This window comes from Scyliorhinus canicula, chromosome 13 (genome assembly GCF_902713615.1).
Source record: "Scyliorhinus canicula chromosome 13, sScyCan1.1, whole genome shotgun sequence".
NCBI classification, from domain to species: Eukaryota; Metazoa; Chordata; class Chondrichthyes; order Carcharhiniformes; family Scyliorhinidae; genus Scyliorhinus; species Scyliorhinus canicula.
In genome coordinates this window covers 70,151,573-70,166,061 of record NC_052158.1, presented here as the reverse complement: position 1 = coordinate 70,166,061, position 14,489 = coordinate 70,151,573, and the positions used below count along the sequence as shown (strand labels likewise).

The following is a 14,489-nucleotide window of genomic DNA, read 5'->3' as shown; positions in this document are numbered from 1 at the left end:
CCCCTCCTCCTCCACCATCCCCTCCTCCTCCTTCATCGGTCTCCTCCACCATCCCCTTCTCCTCCACCATCCCCTTCTCCTCCACCATCCCCTCCTCCTCCACCATCCCCTCCTCCTCCACCAGCCATTCCTCCTCCACCAGCCCATCATCCACCAGCCACCTCATTCCTCCACTAGCCCCTCTTCCTCCTCTTCCATCCCCTCCTCTTCCAACAGCCCCTCCTCCTTCATCGGCCCCTTCCTCCTCTACCAGCTCCTCCTCCTTCACCAGCCCCTCCTCCACCAGCCCCTCCCCCACCAGCCCCTCCTTTTCTGCCTCCACCAACCCTTGCATTAACAAATATGACAAGATCATGTAAATGTTGCCACAGTTCCAAATGACCATAGGCTGCTTTCTCCTTTGAGGGGGAGAGATGACTGGTGGTCATTTAACCTGAGAGTCACCACACCTATGGAAAGGGGAAGGGGCAAGGTTGAGAAAGTGGGGCCTTCATGAATTACCTCAGCCAGTAAGGAAGTTGAACCCTCACTGTTAGCCTCGCTCCGCAGCATGAACCAGCCAACTGAGTTAACAAGATCAGATATCACAAGGAAACAGTTTCTTATTTCTGATGTTTTGAATGTTCTTTTCCTTCAAAGATTGCAACACAGACCCTGTGGAATATCCGGATAGTTATCCTGGCAAAACCAGAACATGTAAACCGGATCAGTCACATTTCCACAAGCAGTGTCAAAACTGGGATCGCCAACGCTCTCGGTACAAACATTTTCCACATTACTAATTTAGGCAAAGGAGTTGGAAGGTATTGTGTTAGTGGCTGCATTTACTGATGGTGATTTATAAACAAAGTGGGTCTACAGAATTGTTGAATTGATGTGGGTCAGACACTGTCCTTTCACACACTGGGACTGGGTGGGACAGTGGGTCAGACACTGTCCTTTCACACTCTGGCACGATGGGACAGTGGGTCAGACACTGTCCTTTCACACTGGGACTGGGTGGGACAGTGGGTCAGACACTGTCCTTTCACACTCTGGGACTGGGTGGGACAGTGGGTCAGACACTGTCCTTTCACATTCTGGGACTGGGTGGGACAGTTGGTCAGACACTGTCCTTTCACACTCTGGGACTGGGTGGGACAGTGGGTCAGACACTGTCCTTTCACACTCTGGGACTGGGTGGGACAGAGGTTCAGATACTATCCTTTCACACTGTGGGACTGGGTGGGACAGTGGGTCAGACACTGTCCTTTCACAATCTGGGACTGGGTGGGACAGTGGGTCAGACACTGTCCTTTCACAATCTGGGACTGGGTGGGACAGTGGGTCAGACACTGTCCTTTCACAATCTGGGACTGGGTGGGACAGTGGGTCAGACACTGTCCTTTCACACAATGGGACTGGGTGGGACAGTGGGTCAGTCACTGTCCTTTCACACTCTGGGACTGGGTGGGACAGTGGGTCAGACACTGTCCTTTCACACTGTGGGACTGGGTGGGACAGTGGGTCAGACACTGTCCTGTCACACTCTGGGACTGGGTAGGACAGTGGGTCAGACACTGTCCTCTCACACTCTGGGACTGGGTGGGACAGTGGGTCACACATTGTCCTTTCACACCCTGGGACTGGGTGGGACAGTGGGTCAGACACTATCCTTTCACACTCTGGGACTGGGTGGGACAGTGGGTCAGACACTGTCCTTTCACACTCTGGGACTGGGTGGGACAGTGGGTCAGACACTGTCCTTTCACACTCTGGGACTGGGTGGGACAGTGGGTCAGACACTGTCCTTTCACACTCTGGGACTGGGTGGGACAGTGGGTCAGACACTGTCCTTTCCCACTCTGGGACTGGGTGGGACAGTGGGTCAGACACTGTCCTTTCACACTCTGGTACTGGGTGGGACAGTGGGTCAGACACTGTCCTTTCACACTGGGACTGGGTGGGACAGTGAGTCAGACACTATCCTTTTATGCTGTCTGGAAATGAATGGTGAGGTTGGTGGGAGAGTGTCTTATTACACTGTCTGGTACTGCTGTGTCCTTTCACTTCCATGACAGCACGGTAGCATAGTGGATTGCACGGTTGCTTCACAGCTCCAGGGGCCCAGGTTCGATTCCCGGTTTGGGTCACTGTCTGTGCGGAGTCTGCACGTTCTCCCCGTGTCTGCGTGGGTTTCCTCCGGCTGCTCTGGTTTCTCCCCACAGTCCATAGTTGTGCAGGTTAGGTGGATTGGTCATTCTAAACTGCCCTTAGTGTCCAAAAAGGTTTCGGCTCTGCTATTCAGGCGCAACGTGGCCGGTAGATCTCCCCCGGGACAAAAAGTTTAAATGAGGTTTTAGTTTTTGCCCTGATGAAGTAATCAATTGAACAATTGTATTTTATTTTTCAGGTAATAAAGGTGCAGTGGGAGTGTCCTTCATGTTTAACGGTACGTCCTTTGGATTTGTCAACAGTCACCTGACTTCAGGAAGCGAGAAGAAGTTAAGGTAAGAGGGAAGAGAAACTGATGCGGTTTTTACCCTGGGAAGGCTTGAAATAGTGGGTGAGGTATTGCACAAGTAGTAAATGTTGTTTTGAAGAGTCATGTTAAACTCAAAGCGTTAACTCTCCACAGATGCTGTCGGGCCTACTGAGTTTTTCCTGCACTTTTAGTTTTAATTCCGGATTTAAGACATCCACCGTGTTTTCCTTTTATTTTGGCAAATGTATCACTTGGATTTTAACTCTTATTTCCTCCAGGAATACCTGAGTTAAACCCCCCTTATTGCATTCAGAAACTCAATATAAATTGATTACATTTGTAAATGATAGAAAACTACAAGGGGTGGTTGAATCTGAGGTGCTGCTTGATGAAGAAAGACATGCGCAGGATCTTAGAGTCCTGCCTGTTGTCAGGATTTACCAGTGCTGCCAAATCTGTGGATTTTTGATGCCTCGGAAAAATACTTTCAGAGTTCAATTCGAGATTCTGGGAAGTCCCTTCGGCTCTGCAAAAATCCTGAGTGTTGGGATTTAGTTTTATTCTCAAATTCTTCGCAACTAATTTTCCCTTACAGCTATGGCACCACAATAATGTTCTTGCCTCCGAATCTGAAGGTTGTGGGTTTAAGTCCCACAGCAGTGACCTGACTACAAAATCTAGTCCTGAAGGAGTGCTGCACTGCTGACGATGCTGCCTTTCCAGTGGGACTTTAAGCCAATGCACCATCTGCTCTTTCTGGTGGATGTAAAAGATCCCATTTTACTATTCAAAGAAGACCAGGGGAGTTCTGGTATCCTGACCAACGCTTATCCTTCAACCAGCACAACTGAAGAAACAGATGACCTCATGGCTGCTTGTGGGAGCTTGCTGTGCACTAAGTCGATGCCACTTTTTCTACATTACACCAGCGATTATGATGTGACCATCAATTCACTAGACATGTGATTGGAAGTAAACTGTGGTTTTAATAGTCTTACAACTAAGCCAGCCTGCGTCCAGAGGAACTGTGAACAGGCTTATGGCTGCAGTGCTTTATACTTCCGGTTAGTGGGAGGAGCCATGGGCGGAGCCAAGGGTGGAGCCCAATACAAACTCCTTATCTCCCCCTATGGGCAGAGCCGCGCAACGGCTCACAGAGCCCACAAGGACACAATACATGCAAGGCAATACAGTGTGAATTACGATGGCATATAATTCACCACAGACTACACTGCGAAAGTACTTCATTTACTGTTGAGCATTATAGGGTGCCCTTAGGTTGTGAAAGGTGCTGTATAAATGTTAGTCTTTCTTTTATGGAAGCTTACCTAGCTATCACTACGCAATTGGTGCCTGTCCAAGATATCCCAGTACATCTGGCTTCTGGATCAGGGTCCCTGTCACTGGGTTTCAGCCACAAAATTGGTTGTGCTGCATTTCGATCTACCCCATGCTGGTTCTTTTTTAATATAAATTTAGAGTCCCCAATTCTATTTTCCAATTAAAAGCCAATTTACCGTGGCTAATCTACCTACGATGCACATCTTTGGGTTTGTGGGGATGAGACACACGCAGACACGGGGAGAATGCGCAAACTCCCACACGTACAGTGACCCAGGGCCGGTATTGAATCCGGGTCCTCAGTGCCGTGGGGCAGCAGTGCAAACCGCTTTGCCACCATGTCGCCTTATCCTCTGTTGGGTCAGTGGTAAATATACCGCCTGGAACCGTCTTGAAGCAACAAGGTCACAGTCTTGGCCTCTTGACCATGCTGAGCTGAGTGACTTAATTTGGTCAGAGCAACTGGATTCCTATGGAACGGAAGGTATGTGAGATGAGAGGAAACATTTTCATGCAGCAAGTTGTTATGAGCTGGAATGCACTCTGTGAGGGAGGTGGAAACAGACTCAATAATAACTCTTCAAAGTAAATTGGATGAATACTTGAAAAACTCTGGGGACAGAGCTGGACAGTCGGATAAATTGGCTCGCTCTTTCAAAGAGACGGTAAGGGTGTGATAGGCCGAATGTCCTCCTGCATGCTGCATGATCCTATGAACCCCAGAGCAAAGGTGTCAGAGAAGGAAAGCGCCATCTTAATGATCGAAAGTTCAGGGCATCTCTTTTTTTTAAGGACCTTGGATTTTTCTAACCTGTTCTACTTTTCCCCTTTGACAGACGGAACCAGAATTACGTCAATATTCTGCGCTTTCTGAACCTCGGAGATAAGAAGTTGAGTCCATTTGACATCACTAATCGGTTCACACACCTCTTCTGGCTTGGAGATTTGAACTACAGAGTGGAGCTTCCATCACAGGTCAGGGCAGCAGGCTATGTAATCCATTATTGCCATTACAGTCACAGTTTATAGATCCCATTTTAGTACATCCTCTCTGAATCATTCTTTCCCGCTCTGCTGAAGGCACTGGCCAGACGCCAGGGTCCAACGGCTGCCAGCACCCATTGTGCCACCCGCCCATGTGAGCCTAAAAGGTGGGTGGCAACATTTCAGCCATGAGAGGGGTGAAGCCCATGCCACCCCATGTAATAAGAAGTCTTACAAACACCAGGTTAAAGTCCAACAGGTTTGTTTCAAATCACTAGCTTTCGGGGCACTGCCTCTTCCTCAGGTGAATGTTCACCTGAGGAAGGAGCAGTGCTCCGAAAGCTAGTGTTTGAAACAAACCGGTTGGACTTTAACCTGGTGTTGTCAGACTTCTTGCTGTGCTCACCCCAGTCCAACGCTGGCATCTCCACATCATGGACCCCAAGTGGTGACTGAGGATTGAGTGAAGTCATTCGACCCAGCGCAGAGCCTCACAGAGAGCTGGGTTTGCACCTGTACTCCAGTGTTTCGCGACTGAGCTTCTCCAGGGCCCAAAAGAGCTCCAAGGAATCTTCAAGTCATTTGAAAATGTTTACATTTTTCAAGATATACTCTTGCATTTAATGAAAAATAATGATTAATTTGTTCAATATTGTTTTTTTTAAAATGTGTATATACATATGGTGGGAGAGGAGGGGAGAGAGGGAGCTGCAATTCCACAGAATTTCACAAGATATTATTGGGTTCCTTAACCAAAAAAATAGTTGAAAATCACTACTCTCATCACTCGAGCTGTGTACTCTCTGTACTGCTGCCCTTCATCCCAGTGCTAAAGTGGGCGCAAGTGAAGCATTTTACAAAGAGTTTGCTGTGAATCTCAGGGATTATCCATTCGCGAGAGCTTTGGATGCTCAGTCAGTGAACACATTCAAGACTGTGAACGATAAACTTTTTTGGCAGCAAGGAAATCAAAGAGCATGGGGGAAGGGTGGGAAAGTGGAGTTGAGGTAGAAATTCATTCGGAACTCTATTCAACGGTACAGCAGGCTTGATGGACTGCTTGGCCTACTGAATATGCCAACGCATGGGCCCATCCTCACGCACACACACACACACACACACGTGGCAACACAGAGCCTTTCGTTCCTGACAGGTGACATGGGATGGTCCTTGGAGTGTAATGAATGCTCAGGCTGTCATTACCAGAAGCCTGGCAATGCAGGTGCGATGAGACTGCCACAGGGAACAAGGAGGGAGATGCCTAACAAGATAGAAGCAGGATTTTCTGCTCCTTCCTGTTGGTGGGATCTCCCAGTCCAGCCAAAGGCAACACCCCCCCAGCCATTGCAGGTTCCCCGGCCCCAGGATAGGTAAGCCATGCAAATCGCCATTGGATTTGAGTGGATCAGTAGATCCTGCCTGCAGCCAATAGCGAGACACACCCACCGCCAGAAATATACCACGTTAGGGGGGTGGGGGGGGGGAAGGCTGCAAATCACAGCTGGAGTCTTCAGGTGAGATGTCTCCCGTTGGGTGAATTTCCCTGCTGGGATTCTCCTGTAGTCGCCATCTGTGCAATGAACGAAAATGAAGCAGGAAAGTTATATTTTGTTTTAACAGCTCAGTCATTTGGACTGGGTTCCCTAATGAGTGCTGAGTGAGACAGGACGATGAAGCATTGGGTATGAGGCCTTGTTGCCTTCTTGGCTGGTCCATGGTACATTTTCTAAAGAAAATCACATTGGGGGAAATCTAATGATTTCCCAGCAAGCTTTATAATTAACCTCAGTACCAGAACTGGAATAAAATCACCCTGGTTTCTTTCTCCTCGATTACGAATCCAGACCACCCTAACAGTGGCTAGGATACTGGACCAAAACCCCAATATTTTAGTTTATTTTTAAGACTGTGTGGAGAGAATGATTCGCTCCTGGAGTGATTGCATGAAGAAATAGGGATTTGGCGTTTTGAAAACAAAACTTTACTATGAATTCAATTTTAACTGTTTTAACTTCCCACCTGAAAAGAACAGCTTTCAATTAACCCTTAAACACTACTACTCCGAGGTCCCAGGTTCAATCCCAGCCCTGGGTCACTGTCTGTGTGGAGTTTGCAAATTCTCCCCGTGTTTGCCTGGGTTTCGCCCCCACAACCCAAAAGATGTGCAGGGTAGGTGGATTGGCCATGCTAAATTGCCCCTTAACTGGAAAAATGAATTGGGTACTCTAAATTTATAAAAAACACTACTATCCATTTTCACAGTAAACAACGAAAGAAATACACAGCTCTCAATCTATCTTACTGTGGGAGAATAATGGGCTCAGCTGCCAATCTTTATGTGAGACACGATCAGGTAGGGTAATAATCAGCTCAATGACCATTTTGAATTCATTGTAATCAGGAAACTGGACCAATAATCCAAACTATTTAATTACCTCATGTGGATTTTATGGAGTTATTTTTATAATCAAAATCGAAATCCCCATTTCTTAAAATATATTTAAAATATTCCTCACCGAGGTAGGGCTTTCTAGCGCAGGGTGACATTGTGATTCAACGTCTCTTGTTTTTGAGCAGGAGGCCGATAATATTGTGGAGAAAATCAAGCAGCAACAGTACCAGGAATTACTCACCAAGGACCAGCTGATCATGGAGAAGAACACCAAGAAGGTTTTCCTTCAATTCGGTAATAACATATAGCAATAGTGCAAGGAATGTGAAGCTACGTGAAGGGCCAAAACGTGGACCTGGGCCTGCATGGACCTCAATGGGCTTGGGCCTGGGCCAAGGCCAAGGCCTGGTCCTCCATGGGCCTGGGTCTCAGCATGAGCCTCCAGGAAAGACAAAATCAGCATTCTGAACCTGTGATGCCTCTGTTAAATCAAACTTTCTTCAAAGACTTATACAAGTTTATCAATGAATTCCTCATGAGACTCTTTCTAATTGGATATCTTTGTCTTTGCTCCAAAGTAGAAGACAAATTTTAGTAGCTTAGCTCATTAAATATTGGGCAGATTAATGTCACAGAGTCATAGAATCATAGAATTTACAGTGAAGAAGGAGGCCATTCAGCCCATTGAGTCTGCACCGGCCCTTGGAAAGAGCACCCTATCCAAGCCCACACCTCCACCCTATCGCCGTAACCCTACCCAACCTTTTTGGACACTAAAGGCAGTTTAGCATGACCAATCCACCTAACCTGCACATCTTTGGACTGTGGGAGAAAACCTGAGCACCCAGAGGAAAACCACACGGACACGGGGGGGGGGGGGGGGGGAGAACGTGCAAACTCCACACAGACAGAGACCCAAGCCAGGAATTGCCCCTGGCCCCGGACCCTGGAGCTGTGAAGCCACAGTGCTAACCACTGTGCTACCATGCTGCCCATGTTGCGTGAAATTTAGTATCGCGAAAAGTGGTGATTCATTTTATGGGGAAGAATTAGATATGTACACTAAATGGTAAAAATATAATAGATGAGCGGAGTAGAGAGAATTGAGGATAAAAATACACAAATTTGTTGAAGTGAGTTCTTCCCACCAGTATCAAAATTGATGCAAGGTGAGAAACGACCCTTAAATGACCAATAATTGGCCACCGAGAGGCCTCAATTGGGGCTAGTCCTCGCCTGTCCCATGTAGAATTGTGGGCAGTTAAGGGACGGGCAAGTGGACGGTAGGAAGGACATCCAGGGAATTTTAGAGGCCACCCCGGCTGGTGGGAGGAAGGCTGTGAAATGATTCCCAACATTTTGACAGGATGTTGCTGGCCTTGGCTCTGACAGCTTTTGTGGCAGAAATCACTGCCGAGACTCAATGTTGAGCCTTACCTCTTATTATCTTCTAGTGAGGAATGAAAGCTGTTGCCTGTTGTGGGGTGAACAGGGGTGACACAGTTTTGAATCTGGCACAATTTCCGGCAGAACGTAGTAACAGAGTGTGTTGCCGTGTGTGCACAATTGGTATCCTACTCTTGATGGCCTGTCTGAGCTCTACTCACAATGCCAAGGGGTGCAGTGATCTCAGATCTCCCTGACTCACTGAGCTCATGCACTGACAGGCATCACCTATAAGGGGACAGAGATGGCTCGGCGTATTGGACCATTCTGTATCATGACAGGATGCTGAACAGGGAAGCAAAAAAGCAGGAAATAATTTTATCGTCGCATTTCTTTCTCACTGCAGGGGAAGAAGAGATCACCTTCCCTCCATCTTATCGTTACGAGCGTGATACCAGAGACATTTACAACTATATCAAGCAAAAAGCCACTGGAGTGAGTATCAACAATCATTCTTCCCAGATTCATTTATTTTTTTCATGTACTTGCCAAGATGCAGTCCATACTTGCCAAGATGCACTATTTCGTATCAGTGTTCTAACATTATCTAATTCCATAAACGCGGGCAGGGTGGGTTTAGAGCGCTATGAGCCAAATGCGGGCAAGTGGGACTAGCTTAATGATAGAAACTGGGCGGCATGGACAAGCTGGGCCAAAGGGCTTGTTACCATGCTGTAAACATCTATGACTCTATGATGTGTTGCTCAGGTCTATCCTTCTCTGAGTCACCTCCACACAGCTGTTCAACACTATGGACAGGATTTTCCGTGCAGGTTTTTGAATCCCACTGCCAGACTGAAAGATGAACATGTGACTTATAACAATAATGTTATAATCTTTATTATTGTCACAAATAGGCTTACATTAACACTGCAATGAAGTTACTGTGAAAAGCCCCGAGTCACCACACTCCGGCGCCTGTTCGGGTACGCTGAACTCCGAATGTCCAATTCACCGAACAAGCACGCCTTTCGGGTCTTGTGGAAGGAAACCTGAGCACCCGGAGGAAACCCACGCAGACACGGGGAGAACGTGCAAACTCCGCACAGACAGTGACACAAGCCGTGAATCAAACCCGGGTCCCTGGCGCTGTGAAGAAACAGTGCTAACCACTGTGCTCCCATGCCACTCGGAGCACGTGATGGCCATCCAGCTCCTCATTGCCTGCTCCGCCATTCAATAAGATCGTAGGTGACCTAATTGTGACCTCAACCCCACATTTCTGCTTATCCCCGGTAACCTTTCACTCCTTTGTTAATCTAGAATATATCTATCTCTGCCTTAAAAATATTCAAAGACTCTGCTTCCACTGCCTTTTGAAGAAGAGAGTTCTAAAGACTCAAAATCCTCTGGGAGAAAACATTTCTCCTCACCTCTGCTTTAAATGAGCGACCACTTATTTTTAGATTCTAGATCCTAGGTCTAGGTTCTCCACAAGTGGAAACATCCTCTACACATTCACAATGTCAAGACCCCTCAGGATCTTTTACGTTTCAATCAAGTCACCTCTTACTCTTCTAAACTCCAGTGGATACAAATCTAGTCTATCCAACCTTTCCTCATTCGACAACCCGTCCATTCCAGGTATTAGTCTAGTTAAACCTTCTCTGACCTGCCTCCGACGCATTTACATCCTTCTTAAATAAGGAGACCAATAGTGTACATAATACTTGTGGTGACTGTAACTCCGTAATTCACACTGTATTGTATATCCATGAGACCATGCATTTGTAAGCGCAGTTGCATTGCCCAACCACTAGGGGGAGTAGCGCTGGGAATGCTTAGGAGTTTGTGCAGGGCTCCGCCCTTGGCTCCGCCCACAACTCCTCCCCCTGGACTGCTGTATAAATACCAATGCTCAGAGCCAGTCGTTCAGTTCATCGAGAGTTCAACGCGGAACAGGCTGGCTCTGTTGTAAGTAGATTAAAACCGCTGTTCATATCTTAAAACACGTGCCTAGTGAATTGATGGTTCCATCAATACTCCAGATGTGGTCTCATCAATGCCCTGTACAACTGATGCATAACCTCCCTATTTATCATTTTAATTCCCCTTGCAATAAATAATAGTTCCATTGGCTTTCCTAATTACTTTCTGCATACTAATCTTTTGTGATTCATGCACTGAGGAACCCAGATTCCTCTGTATGTCGGAGCTCTTCAATCTCTCACCATTTAGATAATATGCTTCTCTTTTATTCTTCTTACCAAAATGGACAATTTCACATTTTCCCACACTATACACTATTAGCCAGGTCTTTGCCCACTTGCTTAGCCTATTTATATCCCTTTGCAGCCTTCTTATGTCATCTTCACAACTTACTTTCCTACATATCTTTATGTCATCAGCAAATTTAGCTACCATACCTTTGGTAAAATTCAATCATATTATGATCGCTGCAACCTAAGTGCGCCATCACCATGAGGTTGTTAATTAATCCTATCTCATTGCACGGTATCTTGTCTAGTACAGCTTGCTCTCTGGTCGGCTCCAGTATGTGCTGTTCTAAGAAATTATCTGAAAACAGTCTATGAACTCATCATCTAGGTTACCTTTGCCCATTTGATTTTCCCAGTCTCTATGTAGATTAAAATTCCCCATGATTATTGTGATATCTTTCTGACAAGTTCCCATTATTTCTTTCTTTTTACTCTGTCCTCCCATGCATGTACGACAGGGTTCCTAGATACCATTCCCACAAGTGACTTCTTGTCTTTATAATTTCTCATTTCTACCCAAACTGCTTCGACATTCTGATTTCATGAACCTATGCCTTCCCTCTCTATTCTGCCAGTACCTTCATTAATTAACAGAGCCACCCCTCCACCTTTTTCTCACTTCCTGTCCTTCCTTAATGTCATGTACCATTCAATATTCAGGTCCCAATCTGTGTCGTCCTCTAGCCATAGGTCTGTAATGGCTGTCACATCGTACTTATTATCTATTTCCGCTATCTGTTCACTGCTTTTGTTTCAAATGCTGCATGCATTCAGATACAAAACCCTTTTCTTATTTTTAAAAATAAATTTAAAGTACCCTATTCATTTTTTCCAATTAAGGGGCAATTTAGCGTGGCCAATCCACCTACCCTGCACATCTTTAGGGTTGTGAGGGCGAAACCCACGCAAACCCCACGGGGAGAATGCGCAAACCCCACATGGACAGTAACCCAGAGCCGGGATCGAGCCTGGGACCTCGGCGCTGTGAGGCAGCAGTGCTAACCACTGTGCCACCGTGCTGCCCTTCTTATTCCTTAACTTCTCGCCTTATCTACTGATTTATTCTTAGATTTTTACTCTCTATCCCTTTCTGTCCAGGTCTGTTTACCATTTCTCACATTAATACCTTTCTATCTTGCCTTCTCTCGACTCTTTGATTTACCGCATCTGCCCAAATTGATCCCTTGCCTCCACTATTTAATTTAAAATCTCCTCTACATCTTGGTTCCGTGACTCTCTAGAACACTGGGCCCAGCATGGTTCAGGCTTTGACCATCCCAACGATATCGCCGCTTTCACAGCACCAGGGTCCCAGGTTCGATTCCCGGCTTGGGTCACTGTCTGTGCGGAGTCTGCACGTTCTCCCTGTGTCTGCGTGGGTTTCCTCCGGGTGCTCCGGTTTCCTCCCACAAGTCCTGAAAGACGTGCTGTTAAGTGAACTGAACATTCTGTATTCTCCCTCTCTGTGTACCCGAACAGGCGGCGGAATGTGGCGACTTGGGGCTTTTCACAGCAACTTCATTGCAGTGTTAATGTAAGCCTACTTATGACAATAAAGATTACTAAAATTAAAGAAAGTACTGGTGCTAGCGCCCCCATGAACCGGAACCCATTTCTCCCACACATGTCTTGGAGCCACACATTCATCTCTCTAATTTTATTTACCCTGTGCCAATTTGCACGTGGCTCAGGTAATAATCCAGAGATGACTACCTTTTGAGGTCCTGTTTTTTTGATTTAGGGCCTAGCTCCTCATACTCTCTATGCAGAGCCCTCTTGTTTGTCCTTCCTATGTTGTTAGTACTTAGAGGGACCATGACCACTGGATCCTCCCAATCCCACTGCAGGTTCCCCTCTAGCCCTGAGCAGATGTCCAGAACCCTGGCGCTGGGCAGGCAACACAGCCATCCAGACCCACGCTCTTGACTGCAGAGAACAGTAGCTATCCCCCTGTCTATACTATCACTGGCACATTGATTGCTCTTTGATCCCCCCACTTGAATGGCATCCTTCACTGTGGTGCCACAGTCAGTCCGCTCATCCATCTTGCAGCCCTTCACCTCATACACATATGTAGCAAGCACCTGGTACCTGTTGGCAAAATCAGGTGCTGAAGCTACTTCAATTTACCTTAAGTGGCCATTAATTAGCTTTATCGGCTACCCATTGCGTGCAGACAATTAACCCTGCTGCACCAGCCTCATCCCACCTCCAGGAAAATGGCCCTGGGGCAGGACAGAACCGAGGAACCGAAACACCACTGGCACAGCTATTTATAGTTCCCTTCCCAGCCCCAGTTGGAGCTAAAAGTCAATCGCTATATATTTATTAGTTCCATTAAGTAGAGATTTTCTTATGTGTGTGAGTCTTGTCTTCCTATGCTGATCCTATGAATGGTCAACAACATCTCTCTTTCTATGCTGGCCCTGTGCCCTGAGATGTCATTTGTTGTCTCATAGTTGAGCACATCCTGAGGAGGATATGATCAAGAAACCTTTGGCTGTGGTTTGGGACCTTGTATACCAGTGATTTACATTCTCTGATATTTGGCGCAGATGAGCTGGCCCCGAATACAAGATCACCCAACATTTTAAGGAGGCCTTTGACCAGGCCTGACAGCAGGTTTCGCCCTCAACAACATCAACTTACAATTTTAGCTCGTAAAACGCTCCGAGGCATATCACAGGAGAGTTATCAAACAGCAAGCCACATATAAAGGGTTTAGTCAAAGGAGTGTATCATCAGGAATGTCTTTAACGATGAGCAGGAGTTAAAAAGGCAAGCTTTAGGGAATTCCAGTGTTTAGGGCCTGGCCAGCTGGAGGCATGACCAGCAATGGTGGAGCAATTGAAATTGTGGATGCACAAGAGACCCGAATTGGATGTACATCACGATCTTGGAGGGTTGGAGATCTCAGATAGATTGTAGTACTGGGGGGGGAAACAGCGTGAAGGAGGAATGGGTGAATAAAGTGGGTTCTCTGCCGAGGGATTGTTCTGCATGCTTGGTAACTAATTGTTTTCTTTTCAGCTAAAGTACAACCTACCGTCCTGGTGTGATCGAGTGCTGTGGAAAAGCTATCCCAACGTTCATGTCATGTGTCAGTCTTACGGTAAGGAGGACTTGTTTATTGGCTTTCTTGTCTGCCTGAGCTGGAACTGCTTCCATTTGACTGTGGTACATTTATAATGTCCTCTTCTTGCTAAGGGTGCAGTGAGTATATGCAGTCAACAACAGGCCTCAGCAATGTCAATGCTTGAAATAAAATCTAGCAGGAAATAGTCCTGCAGGCCCTTTTCACCACAGTCCACAAGCGCCTCTATACAAGGGCACAAACACACCAGTGAACACAAATACTCACATGCACAAAGTTTCCATTTGCGGAAAGCCACGCAGACAGCAACATGACGCATTACACACACCGACATTGAGGGATTTCACCTACCTCTGGCACAGCCATGTTTCCTAGAAATTGAGTCAACTATGGCTCCATTGGTAGCATTTATTTGGGGAAGATGGTGGGGTAGTGGGACTGTCACTAGATTAGTAATCTCATGAACATGGGTTCAAATCCCACTATGGCAGCTGGAGGAATTTAAAACATTTGATTAATTTTCAAAAATCTGCAATTGAAGTGAGTCCC

General features: G+C 46.6%; 1 protein-coding gene across 1 annotated transcript in view; it reads left to right on the top strand.

Moving 5' to 3' along the window:
- LOC119975612 (phosphatidylinositol 3,4,5-trisphosphate 5-phosphatase 1-like) overlaps positions 1 to 14,489 on the top strand; it is a 181,103-nt gene that overhangs the window by 96,085 nt on the left and 70,529 nt on the right. Inside the window, exons 11-16 of the mRNA XM_038815401.1 lie at positions 640 to 757; positions 2,393 to 2,489; positions 4,642 to 4,780; positions 7,367 to 7,475; positions 8,974 to 9,062; positions 13,877 to 13,958. Coding sequence (XP_038671329.1) covers positions 640 to 757; positions 2,393 to 2,489; positions 4,642 to 4,780; positions 7,367 to 7,475; positions 8,974 to 9,062; positions 13,877 to 13,958 — 634 coding nt within the window. The remainder of the gene's footprint in view (positions 1 to 639; positions 758 to 2,392; positions 2,490 to 4,641; positions 4,781 to 7,366; positions 7,476 to 8,973; positions 9,063 to 13,876; positions 13,959 to 14,489) is intronic.